The 22,430-nt window shown below is 40.4% G+C and overlaps 1 protein-coding gene across 2 annotated transcripts in view; it reads left to right on the forward strand.

Annotated features, from left to right (window-relative positions):
- The window catches only part of bbs9 (Bardet-Biedl syndrome 9), a 169,688-nt gene that overhangs the window by 1,572 nt on the left and 145,686 nt on the right, over positions 1-22,430 (forward strand). Inside the window, exons 2-9 of one of the 2 annotated variants that reach the window (XM_020615539.1) lie at positions 1,630-1,748; positions 2,042-2,192; positions 6,123-6,187; positions 6,306-6,419; positions 12,618-12,792; positions 16,059-16,143; positions 16,666-16,849; positions 21,650-21,779. In XM_020615539.1, the coding sequence (XP_020471195.1) occupies positions 1,637-1,748; positions 2,042-2,192; positions 6,123-6,187; positions 6,306-6,419; positions 12,618-12,792; positions 16,059-16,143; positions 16,666-16,849; positions 21,650-21,779 (1,016 nt within the window). In that variant the 5' untranslated portion in view covers positions 1,630-1,636. Of the gene's footprint in view, positions 1-1,629; positions 1,749-2,041; positions 2,193-6,122; positions 6,188-6,305; positions 6,420-12,617; positions 12,793-16,058; positions 16,144-16,665; positions 16,850-21,649; positions 21,780-22,430 lie in introns of those variants that run through there. The other variant, XM_020615538.1, reaches the window with a different exon arrangement.

The raw sequence follows: 22,430 nt of genomic DNA on the forward strand, positions 1-22,430 counted from the left end.
GATATAATGTATAGGCCTGGTGGGTTCAGGGTCTTTCATCTTCAAGCTGCCTGCGTGCAGTTTGGAGGTGCAAGATGCCTGAGCGTGTAATGTTAATTTTTACCTGTGTTCATGGAATAAATCAGCACTGTTTTGTAGTTACTTGGACTGCCTCGTCTCTCAGAGTCAGTATGGTAAAAAGTACCGGGAACAACACTGCCATTGTCCTTGCAAAGCCCAAGAGCGTATACAGTTGAATACCAAGCAACAAATACAGCAGCCAGTTACATGGTTAGTTTATCTTTCTTGTCTGTACTGTAGCTTTTACTTGCAGAAGTAACTTCCTTACCTTTTAATGTCGTGGAGTGTTACACACATGTACTTAAGACTATAAAGCAAATAAAAGGCAACTTTTCTTACTGGATTATCTGAAATAGTTTCTCTATCTGTAAATGACAGTTCCAGTTTGACTTCCAGTACAATGTACTGTGATGGACATTATCAAACCATTTTTAATGTTATGTCTATGAACCCAGCCGCTACAGTGAGGGAATCTAGTTATCTGCTTTGCTGTGCTATAATTTGTCACCCTTATCCTATTTTTGATTATATCTGGGATAAGATGTTTACAGTGAACATGAAAACAACTGTTGAGACATCACTGGGATAAGATGTTTACAGTGAACATGGAAAAAAAACTGTTGAGACATCAGGATAAGGCGTTTACATGCCACAGTATCCTAGTTTCTGTTAGAGTACTCCAGGTAGCATGTGCAGTTTTTTCAAAATTATATATGATAATTTGTTCAACAGACAACCAGATACTCAAAAAAAATTTGATCATAACCAGGGCTGTAGTTCACATGTAAACACACTCAGTTTTAGTCAGTTTTAGCCAGTGTAATAGGCTTGAGGTTTAATAATAAAAAGAAATTGCAGAGAATCTCTCAATTTCCCTCCCCAATAGCCTCCCTCAGCACATTCAAAAAATTGCTCTTTTATGGAATATATTGGTGGTGGAAGGTGTAATATTCCTTTAACAGCTACTGTAGACAGGAGTGATTCTCTTTGCCTGGATTAGTATGTAGAAAAGCTGCTTGCCTCCTCTTCCCCTTCCTCACGTCTTTTTTTAGTGCTCACACTATCAGTCCTGGGCTCATCTGACCAGCCTTCTGCTCTGCCATTGGCTGCAGGTGTCAGTGTGGTGCACAGAGTGCTGAGAGTCTTCTTGGCTGGCCATGGATATATTAAGAGAGCTGGATATGGTGCTGCCTCTGAGTCTCAAAAAGCATTTTCTCCATAGACCATCATTATAAAAAAAAATGTCTGTAAAACTCTTGACAGGACATCGTCACTGTAAACATGATTATTTGTTTGTTGTTTTAGTCCAAAGAAATGCTGTATTTGTGAAATCTTCCCAGAACATAGAAAAATGAGTTTTTATTTTTGTAACACCATATCAATGTAAAGTTTGTGGGCCAAGCGGGAATGCACTCGCAGAGTCAGTTGTGGAAAACAGTAATGCGCATGGCAGTTTGTGCAACACAAGAAACCCAGAAGCAGAGCTTTTTTGGCTAATGGTCCTGCTGAGCAACATATGCGTACATCTTATTCACAACAGTCTAACCCTTTCTCTCTCTGTCCAATCAGAGGCAATATGTCCCTGTTCAAGGCTCGTGAGTGGTGGTCGGCAGTGCTTGGCGAGGGGGAGGAGTTTGACCAGGGGTGCCTGTGTATTGGAGATGTGGACAACAGTGGCACTGGACTTGGTTTGTTTATAGTGATTCATGGAGCCATGTTTACACAGAACATCAATGTGGTGTATGTTAGTGTGGTAGTGACACACAAATCAGTAATGTAATAGAATGTGTCACCATTATGCTGTTTAGGCTATCAGGACAGAAGTAGTGTCTGCGTGCACATAGCCCTGAAGTGATTCATAAATAATTTCCATCCTGACTAATAACATCAATCTTTGTGCCCTGAAGCACTTTGTAACTCGTTTTGAAAGATATTAAAATTCTACTTACAGTTTTCCTCTTCTATCATTTTAATTGTGCAGACAAGGTGGTGGTGGGCAGCTACATAGGGATGCTGCGGATTTTCTCCCCACATGTCAGCAAGTCCGGTGAGGGGGGGTCGGCTGATGCAAACCTTCTGGAAGTCCAGCTTCAAAATGCCATCATCCAAGTAGAAGTGGGCAAGTTTGTCTCGTGAGTAGACTGTAAAAATCTGAACTGAGGTCACCAAAGGGTTAGAAAGGTGCACTGCAGCATGGTGGTAGTTTGTGGTATTTCTTCCTCTAGATGAAGTCCCTCTGTGTCATATGGTTCAGTTCCTATGACTTCAAATAGATAAATCCATATGTAGTACAGTATTTAGACACTAAGGGGATTCTACTCTTTCTGCTGTTGGTTTCAGTCTTAACATGGTGCTGCTCCTGATAAACCAAGTCAGCACAAGTCTTGCAGTGCTCCATGCAGCCCTCTTGGCTACCTTCTTGTACGTGTTAGTGTTTTATAGGTCAAACTGGCATTAACCTAATGTCCTCTGACAAGAAGCGACCTTAAATCACTGTCTCAAGAATACCTTTCTGTCTTAAGACAAATAACTTATTAGACTCTTCTAACAGAGTTGACGGCACAAAGGATCTAGTGTATTAGATACATACAAACATCATATCATATAACAATTGTGGGCTGCAACTGATGCTTAAAACTTATTTAGTTTTCCATGTATGTTTTCAATTAATTGATTAATCACTGTAGTCTATAAATGTCAGAAAAATGATTTTACAAAATGCCCGTCATAACTTCCCTTACTTACAGTGTTGTCTTCACACTGCTTGGTTTGTCTGACTTGCAGTGAATCCCAGACAGTGTACAGCTAGACAGCACTCAGAGAGCACAAACCTCCACTAAGGCCACTCAGTTTCCATATAATGTCATTCTGCCTAAAAGCAATATTCCAATGATAGCTTGACTCTTATTATTATTGTTCTTCGGTTGTTATTGAAGAAAAATACTGCAATCGGCCCTACCTCACAATGGTGAGGAATCCTTTTAAAAAAACTTTTGAATTCAGATGACAATCCGGATCACCACCAAAATGTAATTGATTTTTCTGTGGAAAAGATTTCATCCAAATCCATTCATTACCTTTTGACTTATGCTGTGAACAAACTGACCAACAAACAAAAGCTAATAAAACCATGGCAGAAGCCCATCCGTCCATCCGTCCATCCATCTTCCCTCTCTCCAGACACTTCCTCCAGCTCCTCCGGGGGGATGCTGTGGCGTTCCCAGGCCAGCCGAGAGACAGTCCCTCCAGCGTGTCCTGGGTCTTCCCCGGGGCCTCCTCCCGGTGGGACATACCCGGAACACCTCCCCAGGAAGGCGCCCAGGAGGCATCCGAAACAGATGCCCGAGCTACCTCAGCTGGCTCCTCTTGATGTGGAGGAGCAGCGGTTCTACTCTGAGCTCCTCCTGGGTGACTGAGCTCCTCACCCTATTTCTAAGGGTGCACCCCGCCACCCTGCGGAGAAAGCTCATTTTGGCCGTCTGAATCCGGGATCTTGCCCTTTCGGTCATGACCCAAAGCTCATGACCATAGGTGAGAGTTGGAACGTAGATCGACCAGTAAATCGAGAGCTTCGCCTTGCAGAAGTAATAACATAAAGTAGAGAAAGGAGCAATAACTCACATTTGAGAAGACTGAGCCACCAAGTAGTTCATGTTTTTGTTTACTACGTTACTCTCAGAGCATGCTGGTTATGTGTGTGGGATATTGTAATATTTTTTTGTTATCTATAACTATAGCTGTCTATATTAACAGACATTTTGCATCCTCCACCTCCCATTGTGTTTACCCTCTAGTCACACATTGTCTGATATATTTAACTTACAGTGGGGCTATTAAACCTTTTTAGCAAAAAAACAGTTGTTAAAGCTGCAGGTCGTAAAAACCAAAATAATGGGCTGAAAGAGAGTTGGTGATAAATATCATGATAATTGGTCCCATTGCACCAAATCATTAGATCCATTGTTGTTAGTAACATGTTGATTAGTGCATCTTTAAAGTTTTTATTTCAATGAAGAGTTGAGATACAAAAATCAGAATAACACTGCAGGCATTCATTTATTACTTCTATTTGACATGTCTGGTGAGCAGGTATTGTTGGTCTTTTGCAGGAACAGAACCTTTCAGATTACAGGACAGCTGATCTGTGTACTTTGGTCATATCTCTGTTTGTGTTGCCTATGTCTTCTGCTGCCTGGGTTGAATCACAGGTCTTTTTTTAACTCTGTGTCATGACCTTCTGTGATTTATAAGCATTTATAATATAGCCTCACTTTAAACTGGTGGGCAGAAACACCCGATCATAACTCATTACACCGCTGTCTCATAGAAAAAAAAACATCCTTGTTGTGACTTACGACCGCGCCAATGTGTCTTTTTTCCTCTGCAATGTATGCTAACCCAAAACCACCATGTCAGGATGTCTCTCCTTCCTCATGATTTACCATGCTGTATCAGCCACCCAGCGGTCCAGACATAGCTGTGCTCATAACGCCAGTCTAACCATTGAGTTCCCAGCATAGTTGTCAGAACCCACAGGGCCCATCTTGCTTTGTTTTTGTACTGTGAGATATACAGATGTCTCCAGTAATCCTGACTTGTTTTGGAGTTAAGACGATTAAGTGACCTCTCACAGCCAAAACTCTGTGACAGTGGGGAAGAGGAGGTGAAATGGAAGAGAAGTGATGTGCTAGGACAGGGTTTGTGGTGATACAGTGGCTAATCATTATACCGTTACAGCAACAAGAGTGAGAGATGAAGGGAAATCAGTGTGCTGATATCTTAACATAACTAGCATTTACAGCCACGGTGGCCACATACAGTGCCTGAAGTATTATTCCATTTACTAATTAAATCTTCAAGGGAAGAACAAATAAGTGTTTGGCCTTTGTTCTGAGACGATGCCTATTGTTCCAGATAACACAAATGTTTTATGAGTATGTACCTTCATTTCATTTTGATCTACCTGCTTAAAATTGATGATTTATAGTATCTTTTTTTAAATTTGCACATCCATGCCTACAGTATGTGGTTCAGTTGGGATGTGAGCATGAAGTTGCAAAGCTTCAAATTTGGTAAAAACAAACACACACACACACACACACACACAAATAAAACAAAACAACTTTCTAGCTATTTTTTGCTGTGGTGTGCACTCAGTTCTTTAAGCCAGTCTAACTTTGAAATACACAGTAAAGTAGACATAAACACATGAATTCCCTTATCAATTTAGCTATTTAGGGGACTGACTTAAATTAGCCTCACTGTGCACATGAACATCCTGGAAGGTATGGCTTGCTGGGAGAACCTTTACTGGTTTGCCTTGAAGACTTCCCACATCATCACACTGGGAGTGGAATCCAGCAAATCAGTTTGTTTGGGGAAAATGGCATGTTTAGCTACCTACCAGTCTTTGGCACAGGATTCTTCAGAAAGAGGTGGGCATTTTGAAAGCTGGCCTCAACAGAGAAGCACTTTGTAAATGTTGTCAGGGCAGATGAAAGTGGGCCGACGATGAAAGACTTTGTTTCAGCACCGTAACTTGAGTGGCTTTTTGAGGAATAAAGAAAACTTGTGGCATCTTACACCACAGCCATGACCAAAAAACATCTGTTTTTACAGTAATTATTTGGATTTATGAGTGAAAACATGAATGGATATTCCTCCTTAGTTAAGAACATGGTTTCAACCACAGTGGCAGGAAACATCCGCCCTGTTGAGGTGTCTTTGAGGAAGGAAGGAAATCATCACCAGCTGCAGCTCTGTAACCACTGTTTAAAACCTCGAAATCCATCTAACAGCTGATTGGTTTTGTTCACAACTTCAGCTCAAAACTTCAGCATCTGTGTTCATTTCCAAAGGTTTGTAATCCAAGATAATGAACAGGAAAATTAATCAGGAAACTGAGGCATGGCAGACATACATTATAGTGTGCATGCTTCATTATGTTTCTGTTCTGTTGGCTATTATATTATTGAACATCAGTTTTAATGCTGTTGATCATAATTTCTGATTGTGGCTGTATGGTGACTGTCATGTAAGAGGACTGATTGTTCTCTTTTCAGGTGTTCGGAACTTCTTCATCTGGCTGTTCTCCACCCCAGGAAGCTGTCAGTGTACTCTGTTTCAGGTAACACGCACAGATTGAAGTGAGCAGTCAGGTGCTTTTCCCCTTTTGTTTTCTGCTTTCATCATTCATTCAAAAGCAGCATTTAGACTGGTTGTTTCTGATCTGTGTGTGTGGGAAGGCACCGCAGGCAACGTGGAACATGGTTCTCAATACCAACTGAAGTTGGTGTACCAACACAACCTGCAGAGGACGGCCTGTAACATGACCTATGGCACCTTTGGGGGAGTCACAGGTATGACCGGCATTTTAAATGCTTCAGAGTTTCTGTGAGTTCAGAAATTTAGGCCTTAAAAAGTCTTATGGTAAATACCATTTTAATGATGATTCTTAGGTTAAGTTGATTATTTCCATAAGTGGTTGTTTTTGTTACTGTGGTAATATGTGGAGGTGCAAATTCAGTGAGACCTAGATGAAAACGGCTCATTCAGTGCTTGGTTGAAGCTGCTCAAACACAACAGCCCACAGAACCATGTGAAAGGAAACTTTAGGCATAAAGGCACTGGAGTCACATTAGATGTCAGAACTCCTGCCATCAAACAGTATTCTGTGTTAACACTGGCGTTATCAAGGCCCGTTAAGAGACCTCCTGCACACTGTTTGGCCAATATTAATACCAATGTGTGTGCTTCACACACTGTAGCTGCAAACATCTGAGTAATTTATTTGTATCCAACCAGAATACTCAAATAGTTTTTCTTCATATCCTTTGTATGTTCGTTGTATAGATGTCAAATGGGTCTTAAATTGTATCCAAAGGGATCTAAAAAAAGATCCTAAAAGTCCTAAATTTAACTTGATGACACCAGCAGAAATCCTGAGAAAAGAACCTTTGTCCTCCACAAACAGTGGCTAATAGTACTTTTACTGTTTTACCAGCTGTGTGTATCTACTCTTGTGCATCTATCTCTGTGAGGGCCAACTGACATTTTTTCAAATTGATGGGCAGTGGTCTGTCATCGGTTTGGGCTGAGTGTTAAGGGTTATTTCAGAGTTAAAACTTGGTTTTAGGGTTTAGGATAGAGTTAGCTGTAGTTTCAGGTTAAATATTTAAATGTCAGATTTTAGGTTAGGGCTAAGGAATGTATTATTTCAAAGATGGTCCTCACAAGTATAGAAGTACAAACATGTGTGTATATCAGTGCATGTCTCTTGGCAAAAGCGATTTTTGGCAACGCTGAACAAACACATAAAAGTCACTAAGTGGAGTAAAGGAGAGAGAGGTCTCTCTCCAGCCATTTGGGCTTTTTGGAAAAAATAAGTAGGGGAAAGCCCTCAAGTAGTCGGCATCCAAGAAAAACACGCACCCACAGACACACTCACACGGGGAACCCCCATTTAAAACAGAGAAAACTGCATTTCCAAATAAAGCCTGTATGGTCAAAAGGTGTGTGTGTGTGTGTGTGTGTGTGTGTGTGTGTGTGTGTGTGAGGAGAGAAACTGCCAGACTCTGTGGCTTGGCATCATGGGCCCTTCATTCACTCCATGTTTACTGAGTGTAGGTGTGTGTGTGTTTGATTGATAGAACAGTGTGGGCTCATTAAAACCAGTTGCTTGGCCTGTGCTGAGTGCACGTGCATAGTCTGTTTTCACGTGTAGTTTTCTAGTCACACCACACGGCACAGCAGATTTTGGAGATGTCATGCGAGCTCTCACACACTCTGTCTCCCACAAGCACGCGCTCGCATGCTGTCTTTGTCTCTGGCGTGTGCATGCTTACAGGTTTGCATGGATACATTGATCCACATACAACATAAGTGTATAAAAATGCAGCAGCACACAACTCATGTAGCCTTGCATACTCGCACATATAACCACATACGTAAACACACACAGACAAACATTAGGCCCTCTCGTCTGTCATCTCTCTCTCTCTCTCTCTCTCTCTCTCTCTATCCTCTTACTCCCTCTTGTTGTCACCTCTAGATGGCAGTGCAGGCCCTGGAATTGCTGTTTCTGTAGTGTGAATGAATTGGATCCTGTCTTGCAGGGAAAGTCCCTTTTGTCCAGCAGGGTCCTCTCATCAGTGGGCCAGAGTTCAGCTGCAGTATGGCACCTCTGGATCTGGTTGAGATTCAGTGTCTTCATACACTTCAGTACAATGGGGAAATTCAGCTAGGCTCAAGAAAAACTCTACATATAACATTTGAGACTTGTAAAACTATTTTTAAACTCAGATTTTAGGTGTCAGGCCATGTCTTTTTTGGGTCTAGATGAGAGGATTAAAAGGTAGCATTATACTAACAAGGCAAATATTGTAACTGACAAAGTAGAAATGTAGCTATAATGAAAGTAAAAAGAGAAAAGTAAAATGGCTTAAAGCAGGAAATTAGCAGGAAGAACTTTTTTACATACAAGATCAGTTTGCAAAATATAAAGGAATGTGATGTCTAGATGTAAACCCTCCAGTAAGCACACTGCATTGATTTAGCATTTAATTTTCATTCACCTTTATGGTTTGAAAACCCAGTGTCAAAATGTCAAAATCATGTACAAATATACACTGTTGAAAGTCTGAATGGAGTTAAGTTTATTTCATTTCCCAGTTATCTTGCCACCCCTTACATTTATTTCCTGCTTCTTTTTCCTGCTTATGTAGAGCTTTCTAGTAAGCACATTCTAGTGTCGAAGCTTTCTTCACATTGCTTGTGTTTTTATACAAACCTAGTATTGCTGTGTTTAACTGCTGCAGTGTTTCAACTTTATGGTGAAAGAATCTTTATTTCCTTCACTCCACCGTTACAGATGCACATGTTTTATTTGACATTGTTGATACAGAGGGGGTGTTTTTATTTGTCTTGGTCTTGTTAAAGTGTGAAAAGCTGTTTGGGATAATCTGAGCGTGTCTGAGTTGGGGACGCTGCTCGCTGGTGGAGCTTTCCTCACAATTTCACAGTTTACATGAAAATGAGATGATCTCATGGTTCACTGGCTGAAACACACACACACGCATAATGATTTGCAGACGCACTGTATGCAAAAGCACATATTTACGTACAAATACAGAAATATATTCATGATGGTCAGAGCTCTGAGGCCAGGCCAGCTGAATTTTTGAATATGTAGTTTCACGTTTGTGCCTGTTTCTTCAGCCCTTTGCTCGCCATTGTTCAAAGTGTGTGTTTGGATTTGGAAAGCCTCAAGCATGTACATTATGTGTTTTGGAGAGCTTTTTCAAGTTGCATCTGCTCTTACATGTGAATCTGTATGTATGTGTGTACACGTGTCATTCTATGGTCTTTGGGACAGATTTCAGTTGGAAACCATATTGTGAAGAAACTTGTGTCAGTCCTCACAACTTCAAAGGGCTGTTTGAGGATTTTGGGTTGTGGTTAGTTAGGTTTAGGTTAAGGGGCTAGGAAACACATTATGCTAGTGTATCCTTGCAGCTATAGTAAGACCAGGCTTGTGTATCTATGTGGGTCTATAATAGCAACCATTTAGCAGTGCAGTAATAGCAGCTCTGTGCTAATAGTGCTCTAATAGCTGGGCCGCCTTTGGGTTTGGGTCACGTTCAGGCCACACACATGCTCAGCATAGACTGGCCTTTTTTTAATCTTTGGTTATACACACATAAATGCACACGTGGACACACAAGCACACATGTATGTACACCCATACACAAAAGAAACTGGCACACACATTCCCTGGTCCACAAGCATGTAAGGACACACACACACACTCCTATGTACCTACACACGGGCCAGTGCTGAGCGTGGCCAGCCTCTGTACTTGGTTGGCTCCTCTGTGTGCTTGCTCAACACGTCTTATTAATGAGACTAAGACAGGCCTGTTTCCTCCGCTGTGTCTGAATGGCTGCGCTCTCATACTGGGCTCTTTGACTCTTTGGGCGTAGGCACACGTGCACAGTTGCTATTATTGCTCACCCAGGCTCTTGTTTTCAGTATGTAGCACTTTTCTTATTATTGATGATACAGCGCTGTGTCAGGCTGTCTGAGTGCATGTTGTTCTGACCCTCACGCTGCTCTCAGGGTGGAAATGACCACCAGACACCTGGCAGAAATGCTTGTCGGGGAGCAAGCTCACGCCTCAGGTACCCAGCTGTTTTTAGAGGCATGTTCTGTCAATAAGAGGACAATGGCTGGTAAAAAAAAATAGAATGAGGTTTAATTTAATATTAATATTATTATTGTTGTTGTTGTTGTTGTTGTTGTTGTTGTTGTTGTAATCCTACACCACAGGCCCTTGTTCCCAGTTAAAATTTGCTGCTCACAACTAATATACTTTAAGGAGTTCTGGATATAATTAAGATTTTGAAAACACTGTAATCCTTTATTTTATCTCTTAATAATTTCCTACTCATACTTTTAACATTTCCTTTAAAGTATGGGACTCTGTATAATTATAGGGATAGTGACAACGTTCTGACATTGTTAATTTACTTAACTGGAAATTATATTAATTATACAGTGTATGTTGAATTGTATGTAGACAAATTGAAAATGTTTTTCTGACTAATAGAAACATTTCGGACCAGATACTGTTTAGTACAGTCTAAATTAGCTGAAAATAAATTGGCTTTTGAGATGTGTGTGTGTGTGTGTGTGTGTGTGTGTATATACTGTATATATATATATACCTGCAGAATCAAAGGACAGTGACAGCAGACACTCTTGACAGATAATGAGCTGAACACAATGTGTCTGGTCTCCAAGAAACGCTGTGTTTTTTAACAACAGTGCATAGAGCAGTTGATACAACACACACACACTGCAACACCACCTCGCACATGAATGTAGATCCACCCTATGCAGACATACGCCCTCAGATTTGTTGCTGGCTCCTTATCAAACACTGCATTACACACATTCACAGGGTGTGTCTGTGGTGTGAGAGACCTTGTTCGTCAGCATGCTTAATGGCCACCCTGAACTCCGCTCATCACTCAAAAGTGTGTGTTTGACTGATGAGCGACCACACGAGTAGCGTGTGGGTTCTCTGTCCAGAATCTTAGTGATAGATGCTGTGTGTGTATGTTGTGTTTTAGATGGCTGTCTCCCTGACCTCTGGTTGATGGCAGTGTCAGTTTTAGTACTGCTTAGAGGCCTAATTATAGCTCTCTGATCACACAGCCCCTACTGCTTTATGGTTGTGTATTTGTGTGTTAGGACTTAGTGAGTCCTGCATCAGGACTTTCCTAACAAACACACATTTGTACATGTTCATCCCAAGAGCCAGGTGTGTGTGTGTGTGTGTGTGTGTGTTCAGAGGTGTTAATGGAGATATCACATTCAGTCAGAGGGAGAAACACCTCTTGCAGCACAACACAACAGCACAGTGGAGGTGGAACAGAAGCCATGAATGTCATTTAGGTTCACTGGTAATTGCCTTTAAATACTCAAGTGTTTGACAGAGCAGAGTCTGACTTGTCATAAAGCTGATTATGTAACTCAGAAATTTGAATGCTTTTTTAGTCAGCAGTAATTCTCCTTATCCATATTGAACACTTTATCCAACTTAAATTCCCTTTACTGCCAAACTGAGTTTATAAGCGTCAGCTGGTTTGATTTAGTTTTTCTTGCATAAACTGTCTCTGAGAGAAAAGTGCAACACTGTGAAAAGGCCTCAGTACTCTGTGCTTCACTTGAACTGGACTGTTTGTTGTACTGTCTGTCCTTGTCCAAAGGTTGATGAACCGTTCAAATAGGGATAACAGAGCACGGTTTTAGGTTGTCGCTCCTCAAAGACATTTATGGTGGTGTTTCCCCAAAATATAATGGACGTAATAGGTGGAGGTAGACTGAAAAGGGAGCGCTTAGGAGAGGAAACCCTGTCTACTTTCACACTTCCAAACACCTGACCAATTGCTGCATGGAATCGGTATAACTGTGTGATTATTGAATTTAAAATGAAGCCAGATTAATATCAAACTACAATTTAAGATTATTTTATTAATAGTTAATCTGTAATGCATAACACTGAAAAATGGCCACCAAAACTTGATAGACTTTAAGACGGACTCTTCAATTAGCAACTGAAGATCCAGAGATATTCACTCTATAATTATATAACAGAGGAAAGTAGCAAGTAGTAATGTTGGATAAACAGGAGTGGATCCTTGATAAATAACAATTATCAAAATTCTTACAGCTCTTACTTTTTATTGTTCAACTAACTGATTAATCAACCTTTTTAGTAATTAAGTCACAGGGAGTGTGCATAGGGTATGTGGTACTCCAATAATGTACCACCAGTGAGAAACCTGTACTTTGAACATTTTTGTAGGTTTAAGACACTTTACACCTGGAAAATGGATATTTCACATACTTCATATTCTTTCTTCATTTCATATTCTTTAGCATAATATAAAATTTACCAGACTAGTACAGTATGTCAGCGCTTCCTGTGTAATCTGTATGGAGTATCAGCAACTGGATGGTTTCCTCTGTCTTCCCTCCTTTCTCTCTATCAGGCCACCACTCCCTGTGTATCCAGTCAATGGATGGTATGCTGATGTTCTTTGAGCAGGATAGCTACTCCTTCGGCAGGTTCCTCCCTGGTTTTCTCCTGCCTGGCCCACTGGTCTACAACCCCAGAACAGACAGCTTCCTCACTGTGTCCTCAGCACGCCAGCTGGAGAGCTACAAGTAGGTGTTTGGATCATATAGCCTTCATATAATGTTAGTAATTGGATATCATGATCACTTACAATACCTTTTTCCTTCTTTTTTTCTTTTTTTTTTTTTTCCCCAGCATGGATACAAATTTTGCATAGTTTGTGTGTATATACAGTATGTGCGTGTGTGTGTATGTATATGCTTGCATGATGTTTGTATATAGAACTTTTCAGAGATCCACTTTCATATAAATGAATCTACTGTTTCCTCACCCAAAGTGTCCTGAACTCTGCATGAGATTGACACTGTGTAGACACACACACGACACACACACAGTGAGCGCGCAGACACCTTTAAAAACTGTGTTCATGTGTGAAAGAGTAAAGCATGTTCACTGCAAACAAAAACATTCACATGTCATTGCCAGTGTTTTGTGTTTGTGTGTGGGTGTGGGTTGTGAGTGTTTATCTTCCTCTCCTTATGTTTGGCATGCAGGTGAATAATCAATTTATGTGGTGTTCTCTCACACACATACGGCTTTGTGTGATTTCTACCCTCTTTTATAATACCTAGATCAGCAATCAACTGCTGATGGGTGGAGCTGAACACACACACACACATTCATGTCCAGTGTTAATTCGTTCATGCTACCTCATGTCCTATCATTAATAAAATGTCTCAGTGAAGGGTGGAACTGAAATAAAAAAAAGAATGAAAGAATATAGTTGTTTTATGGTGTTGTTTTATTATTATTAGGCTGAGTTTAGTTCATTCACTCATGCAGGAGTTGGCCTGTCAATCCACTGAGTGTTGCTTTAAAACTTTAAAACCCATGACACTTTTAATATATTTTGCAGTCCATTTTCTTTCTCAGGAAATGGTCATGGAATGATGAAAAGGTTTCTTTACTGGCAGTCTTCCATAACCCAGCTTGTTATTCTGTTCACTGTTTCTCACAGAAGCCCAGTGCTACTGCTACTGTACACAAGTTCAGAACAGTAACTCTTGTGTTGTACTGCAAAACTCAAAGTTTAGAACACTTCATTTGCAGTTCTACACACGGTGTGATTAGGACTCTGCATCACTTTTAGGGAGACATTGTAACCATTTTTCCCCCAGGTATAAAACTGAAATATTCAGGCATAGGCAGTGACAATTTCTCCTTCTATACTAAAAAAAATTATTTCACCTTTATTTAACCAAGGAAATCCCACTGAGGTTAGCAACTGTACAGTAGTGTGCTCATGTTGGTAAGGGTCTACTCTACAACCACTCAGCAGCTTTGTGAGACTGAAACATATGCATGCTAACATGTTCATGGTGGCACTGCTTATGCTTATGCTTAGCAGGTGATGTTTAAAATATCCTCCTACTAATTTAGTCTGTTAGCCTGCTGATATTTTTTAATTAGCATTAAAGCTTTGGTGGTACCCTTCATGAAAAGTCATAGTCATAACCAAAGTTATTACAATTCATCTTAAAAACGGCCATGAATGTCTGCACCACGTTTTATAGCCAAAAATATCAACCTGCCAATAGTACTAGATGAAAGGTTAGGGGATCACCATGGTCATTAGGATGGCTCATCTGGGGACCATAAATGCCTCTACAGAATTTCATGGAAATCCATCCACTGGATTTTTGGCCCACAATGTAATGCACAAAGGAAATGGAGGAGGTCCTCACAGCTCCAAAAAATGAGAATACATTGCATATGTTGGCGAGACAGCTTGAGAAAGACACTGAACAACAAAAAATATTTCTTAATCTTTAAAACGATTAAACTGATGTTTTGTTATGACTTTACCTTTTTAGACTGTCGTTTAAATAATAGTGTGATTAAAGCTTGTCAGTGCATATACGTTAGTACAGAATGCTAAAGTACATTAATGTAGAAACTGTATAGACAATTAGTATAATATACATACATTCATGCATAAATTACTTGTAGGTCTGTGTGTGTGTGTGTGTGTGTGTGTGTGTTATTTGCTGTCAGTAAGGGCAAAAATCCTTTAATATTATAAGTATATATGATCAGTAACAGCTAAATATGGAAGCCTTGTGAGTTCTTTCTGACATAAGCACCTGCTACATTCTGCAGTAAACACTACTCAGCTGTGGCGTTTTCTCAATTATCCTAAGTTTCACAACAATGTTGTGTAAATTGTCTTCCTGCTGTGAAGATGGCCGATAGGAGTCACCAGTGATGCCCTTATTGTGGCGCCATATTGGATTATGGCTTTTATGATTTAGGGTAGAGTTCAGACCTTGCCATAGGTTTGTGGTCCAAATATACAACTTTGATTGAGGAAACTATAAGTGGATAAATTGGCATTTATTTAGTGTTCATTCTGCAGATCAGAGTTGAGCTGGGTCAAGTTTGAAGTTCTTTGTTCATCCAGGTGTTGGAGGAGAAGGATAGATTCTCGCCAAGTTGTTTTGACTGCCAGCTTCTTACTGGAAAACATGATGCTGAAGATGCCAAAATCAACTCACCTCAGATCAGTCTGACTGTGTTATCGTCAGCCAGTTGCCAGCAGCTCACTGATTAAATCAGATACACTCCAGTTCCAGGGAGCAGCAGGTCAGCTGCGTGTTGAGTGACTGGACCAAACCTGTACAGGAGACTAGTTGTATGTTCCATAGTGTTCAATTTTATTTCAATGTGAATAGATGATGTGTACCAGGAGTTCTGCTCTGGGCTTAAAGGGCTGGAATTTCTCTGAGGAAAGTCACTGGTGTTGTGGTCTCGGGCTGGTTACAGAAGCAAAATATATAACCAGGAAGTCACTAGTTTGAGTTTTTAGACTGGCTGGGACATATCTGGTGGGGATACATGCATACATACATGAGAAATGTTTCCTGAAGTGTCCTTGAGCAAGGCATTTCACTTCCAGCTCTGACAGCAGCCAGCACTGACCTACTGATTCAAAACTGAACTAAGTGCAGTAAATGTGTTTTTCCTTTTTTAAAGGTCAGCTAAAGTAATAACTGAACCCGGTGAAATATACAGTAAATAAAGTCAATGTCGAAAACGTTGGTCAATTCTAAGGAACAGAAAATGAAAGTGAAAATACCAAGGATTCCCTATATTTATGGAAAGTATGGGCTAAAGCACTTCAGTCATTGCCCCAGAATAGTTTAGCATGTTTGCAAGAATAAATGAAACAATTTGCTGCTTATTGAACATTGAGTGACAAACAGCGCACAGACACTGCTTTAACAGGAATTTGAATGTGATCCATAGAGATTCTTAAGTCTTTATAAGCAGCTGCTTGTGTCTCTCTCACTGTCAGGTATGAGACTCTGGCTGTAGCTACAGAGGCAGAGAGTCGACAGGATCCTGACCTGCCCGTCAAGACTGGAGGCAAGAGGCTCATGGTGAGCCACACACATACCAGCTACCAGAGATACACTTAAAACTGACAATGTGTGTTTGGAAAGGTGCTGTGACCTGTGACTTTGTGAGGTGAGGTTACTGGGAACCATCCTTAGCACTTCTAGCATGAACAAAGATGTTTGGGTTGAACATACTATGTCATTTATCCAAACCATAATGCTGTTGGTGCTAATAATAAGTGTGAATTTTAAATGTATTGAATTTTCATTAAGAAAATGTTTGCACATCTTTTTAGTACTCCCACCATTCCCACAGAAGTTCATTAGTATTGGAGCAGTAGTTTTGGACCACATAATCACATATCAGATGCATATTTGCACAGAATAAAAACGATGAATGCTACCATACACATTTGTCCATATTTCTGCCTTCATAAAATGGCAACATCTAACAAAAGAGATGGATTTGGGTGTATAGGGTACATGTACGGACAGTACATGTGGGGCTGCTATTATACGCAGTACCCGGTCTTTTGTGTGCTCCAACTTTCTGTGTTCTTGCAGCCTGACTGGGTGTTTGTCCTGGGAGAACAGGCCCTGGATCTCTCGGTGCCCTCCTTCTCTCACTCCTCCTCCTCCATCTTCATCCTGGGTGAGAGGAACCTCTACTGTGTTCGAGACAATGGTCAGATGCGCTTTATGAAGAAGCTGGAGTTCAACCCCAGCTGCTTCATGCCCTATTCCACAGGTAAACCAGGGCAATGGACTTTTAGCATAGGGCCTACAGGGCAACAACTACAGATAAACATAACTAGAAATGGATATTTAGCCTTTACAGCTCCTTTTCCTCCTGTCCCACAAGAGTTTTTCAGCTCTAGTGTTGCTCTACTATTGCACACCTGATCTGTTTAAGAAGCTAATACTGGCTGGTTTTGACTACAAACCAGACAGGAATCTTAAAGAAAATTAATACAGAGAGCTAAAGGTGACAGGCAAGTTAAATTTTGAGGCAGAGGGCTCACGCTCTCCTCTCCCATATCCCTGTGTTGCTGTCTTACAGAGACCTGAGTGCAGTATGTGCAGGGGCAGAGTCAAATTTAGCCATTGCATCATTGGTAAAGCTCAAATGTGTTGACCCTGGATTAAAGTACAGGACAGTAACATGAAACTTACCATGCATCAGTGCGCCTGTCATAACCAAAGGTCTGAAAATACATGAACAAAATAGACAAAACAAAACAATCTGTGCAGAGGCCCAGTGCCACATGACTGGCTATGCAGAAAGCTGCCTTTGGCAGAACACGATGGAATAACTGGAGTAGCTCTGCTACATGCATTAAAACCAACATTGAACACTGCAGTATATAAACACATGGTGCACGATGAATGCATAGCATAAGAAATGCAGCTACACAGATGTAGAGTTCGATATATACAGACTTTGCATTGTTGCTTGGTATCTACATATTTTACAATAATTTATTTATTTCAAAGAAATGGCTATAATCTACAGACACCATTAAATGATCTCAAATGGCACTGTCACAGGGTGCTGTAGGGATGACATATTTTTGTAGGCCAACCTGCAAGTTGGCATCGCCCTGGTTCCCTCGACAAAAAGCCAATTGGATTTTTCCATAGGGTTATTGTAGAAAATAAGCTCTATAACAAACAACTGTTGATGACACTTACACATTTTGTTAAGAACCAGTGAACACGACTTTTATTATTTCTGAATCCCAAATATGATCACCAAAAGTAAAAAGGTATTGTTATGCTATAAACAAACTAGACCACAGTCCCATGATTCCAGCATCACTACCATGGCTTCCAACTTCTAGTTTGGCTTAGCGGCTTTCCTCTTCTACAAAATCCTTTTCTCTTAGGGAGACCTGATCTAGCTAGTGATCATGGTTATGATAGTTAGTTAGAATAGTTTGTAAGTGCATGAGTTTAAAAGTAACAAGGCTATAAAGGCAGACTAGTGAGTAGATGAATCTTCATGAGGACAGTTGACATCCCAGACAGTCTCTGTAGTCTCATTTAGCCACATGTTAGCAACAGCTTTTTTTAACTAAAGCCATCAAAATTCATGAGCAGGGTATTTACTGATGTATTTTATAATGAAGAACACAACATGAAAATTTATTGGCCTTGTGTTAGCCGTAGACCTTATTTCAGGCGTCTAACCAAAAGCTCATTCAAAAAGTCCATTGACAGGGTGAGGGAACTAGAAGTGCAAAATGCTAACTCAGTTCCAGGTTTTAGGATTCACTGCTAGGACACTGTATAAAGTGTTAAAACAAGGTTGTTATGGGGAGAAACATTCTGTGGACACATGATTACAGTTTGATAGATGGATCACTTACTGAAAAGACAAAATGAGACAAAGTATTTGAACTGAATGTGATGGTTGGTGTGTGTATGTGTCAGGTGACACAGTACAACTGCAGACCTGTAATGTGTAGTTACTGATTGCAGGTACAATCATATCATCTCAACCAATTGTAATTATCCAGATATGGTCAGACCTCCAGAATGGTGCTTACATACAGGGGAATAAATGGTCAGTGTATGACCTTGTTGAGCATGGAACAATAAACAACTTTTTTATGAGCGTTCTTTACATCAACAAAAGCTTCTGTCTGTTTCAGTTCACGCAACAGTGTACAATAGAACCATTTGTTGGCAGTATTACACTTGATCTGAAAATACACTAGAGAGCTGTCAGATGGAAGAAAAAATATGTGAAGGAAAGCAAAAAATAGACTGGAGGAAGGATCCAGAAGAGATGATTGATGGAAGGAGTGCAAGAGCAGCCAAGAGCTTTCTTCTGATACCTGTTTTCAATTGTAGAATTCAAATATCTCTGCTTTCAAAGGGCCCTCAACTATCTGTTCCAGATATTATTCAGATTATTTAAATTACTCTTGTAAATTCAATACACAATGTGCCAGCGCAACAAAGCAGCTTTTATTGGGACATGATTCTTACAACAATCAAAACCACATAAAAACTCCCACATGGCGGGATGACAGACAAACTCCAGGGAACATACTGCTGCTGCAGCGTTTCATACCCGTACTTCAGCGTGCTGTTAACAGGCTGACATATAGTGACACTGTGATGGTCAGAGCTGCCGCTCAGTAAGGGTTCCTTTATGGTGCACGGCCAAAGAACCATCTACTGGATCTCTACACAACCCTCATAGTTGAGCATGTAGTGCAGGGGAGGACAGACAGCAGTGATCTCATGAGTGTTTCCTAATGCTCCCCTGCTAGCCTTCAGCCGCACAGCTGCCTCTGCTGGACCACTGCCCTCGCTCTAGCTTTCTACCCCCTGTGTTTGTCTGTTCCTTTCTTTCTCAGATCGCTTTATTGGCTTGACTGCTAATCCAAAACAGTCTAGCCAGAGTTCAGGTCCTGTGTTCAAACCACAATGAGATCCTACATCTCTCTGTTTGAAACAAAACCATATGATCCACAGATAGACAGGTGACAAATTACAAGAAAAGTTGGCATGCATAATAAATGCAGGTTCTTGCCTAGAGTTGTACAGAGGGAACTTGTCACTCAATTGTTTGTAACAGTTTATTTTTAAAATCCATTCTAAAATAAAATTGTAACCAAAATGAGGATATGCAGTAGTAGGAGCCAGTAAACATTTTCAGAGGACTGTGTATGTAGGAGTGAGTGAATGATTTTGCTTTTATCATTTTATAAGATTCCAGAAACTAGAGCAGGCACTTTGGAGAAAGATGAGGAGAGGGCAAAAAGACAGAACTAGTGAGCTGGTTGTGTGGAACTACAGGCAGAGGGCCAGAAAATAAAAACAGAGGGGAAAGCAGCAAGTTAGAAAATGTAGTTGTGAACTGAGGAACAAAGAAATGAAGGAGCTAGGGAGAGATGAGGAAAAGGCAGAGGTCAGAAGAGAGGAGAAAGAAAAGAAGGGTGTGTACAGATAAGGGCAGAGGAATTGAAGAGTAACAGAGAAAAGGCCAGAGAGAGTTGAGTTTGAGAGGTGCTTGGTTTGAACACGAAAGCAAAACGTATATAATTAGGCTATAATTATAATGCTCAGATAGAAGGTGTGTGTGTTTGCTTTGATGTGGCACCAACACACACTCTGTCATTTTGACCCCTTCACTGTACCACCCTGCCAGCCACCGTTACTATATTACAACTTGTGCATTCAGCTGTGTGCAAGCAAGGTGTGTTGGTTTTGCATTGGCCACCATCTCAGTTCTCTCTAGGTGGTAAGGCTTTTTCCACGCTAGAGGATTTTATCATTTTAATAATCACAGTCATAACAACAGCTTTAACAGATTTTCACAAATATCAAACATGCGTGATACTTAAGCCAACCCCACGTTGCAGGATAAATAACCTGATTTACAACCCAATTTGCCCTTCCCAACACTTAGGCATGTGGGGAGTCAAACCACCAACTTGCTGGTCAGGAGACGACTGCCCTACCTCGTGAGCCACAGCCACCCCTAGGCCAACTGATCCTGTAGTGTGAGGTGTTGAAAGACCTAAAAGTTTTGCCTCAGACAGGATCAGATCTGGATTGACTGGGGGTGTATGTGTGACATAAATAGTATTTACCTTTAATGTTTCTAGCCATGAGTTACAGCAGAAAGTGTACAGCTAACTATACATACACTTATAAAAGTTGATCTTGTGTTAACATGAAAGACCTAAATGAGAAACTTTTATACATGCACCGGGTGTAAAGCGAAATCTTTATTGTAATGAATATTTTATGTTTTGTGTCTTTAAATAACATAGAACATGGATTAGTGGAATAATTCTGTTCGGTCTATTTTAGTAGGTGATCATAATGATGCAATATCTATCCGACTACATAGTGAATACACATATGCGAAAGTTTGCTTTAACCTTTTGCCTGGAAAAAAGAATAACCCAAACTAATAATTACAGACAACCAAAGAAAATGCATATGTTTTTGCATAGTTATGTGAAAGGAAAGACTTTTTTTTATTATTGTTAAGCCTTACTGAGGCCAAGATCTCTTTTGCAAGTGAAAGAAAGGGGCCAGACATATAGAGGAAGAGAAGCTAGATGTCTCCCAGCTTATTGTTTCTGTTGAGACAGAAGTCATGAATTTGAAACATTCTCAGAAGAAGTTTAGAATTTTTAGGAAATTTGGCCAAGCGGCCACCAGAAGAATACACTGTAATCAATTTGTTGTTTCACATATTGCTTGTGATAGATGTTTGACATGCCTGCTTGAGTCCACACTGACATGTGACAAATAGATTGATGAAAGCACTCTACTTTGCTTATGGACAGTAATAGCATAACCACAGTTTTATGCCATGTGTTATCACGTCTCCTACACAGTCATTCTTAGGCTTTAAGTAATGTGAGCGTGACCGTTGTCCTAGAGGCTTTTTGTACTCTTGATTTCATAGTTACTTTCCTTATGAACATGAACTCAATGTAATTAGGATAATTATGTTTTTCTGATCATCATAACTGGCCAAGAACAGCTGTTCTAACAAACTTTTTGTGGTCTTGTTTAGTGACAGATGGCACAACCAGCATGTTGCTTGGTAACCACACCAACATGCTGCTGGTTTACCAAGATGTGACACTGAAATGGGTGGCCCAACTCTCCTTTGTGCCTGTGGCCATTCGCGTCGCCAACTTCCTGTGAGTACAACCCTTGACAAAACACAGTGTCTGATGTTACCGTTTCTGTATTGGTGGATTTGAGGAACACAGGAGGTTCCTGACAATAGAAACTGTAGAACAATGTTAGAAAGTTAAAGCTCTACCCAACTTCCTAATTTTTTTTCAACCTAGTGAGACTTGAAACAAACTAATACTATAGGCTGCTCCTAACCAGTCTTGGCCCCTCCTCCCATCACTTCCTGTTTCCTGGCTACAGATGTCTGGTTGGGACAAACTGTATAAAATGCAGTCTCCAGTCTGAAGCTAGCGTTGGCATACTAACAGTAAATGAGTCACTCCAGTAGTACGCTCTAGTTACTGCTAATGTGACACAAAGCACTAACATTGCACAAAACTCAAATTACTACCAAATTAAGATCATATTAATTCAACACAAAGGTAAAATCATGACCAGGCTATTCAGTTCAATTAAATTTTTTATTTGTATAGAGCCAAATCACAACAAAAGTCATCTCAGGACACTTTACAAAGTACGGTCTAGACCTTACTACTACTACTACTACTACTACTACTACTACTACTACTACTACTATTATTATTATTATTATTATTATAGAAGAGGAAAAACCGAACACATCCCCCCTTGAGCAAGCACTTGGCGACAGTGGG

The sequence above is a fragment of the Monopterus albus genome, unplaced genomic scaffold (assembly GCF_001952655.1).
Source record: "Monopterus albus unplaced genomic scaffold, M_albus_1.0 scaffold166.1, whole genome shotgun sequence".
In the NCBI taxonomy this organism is placed as follows: domain Eukaryota; kingdom Metazoa; phylum Chordata; class Actinopteri; order Synbranchiformes; family Synbranchidae; genus Monopterus; species Monopterus albus.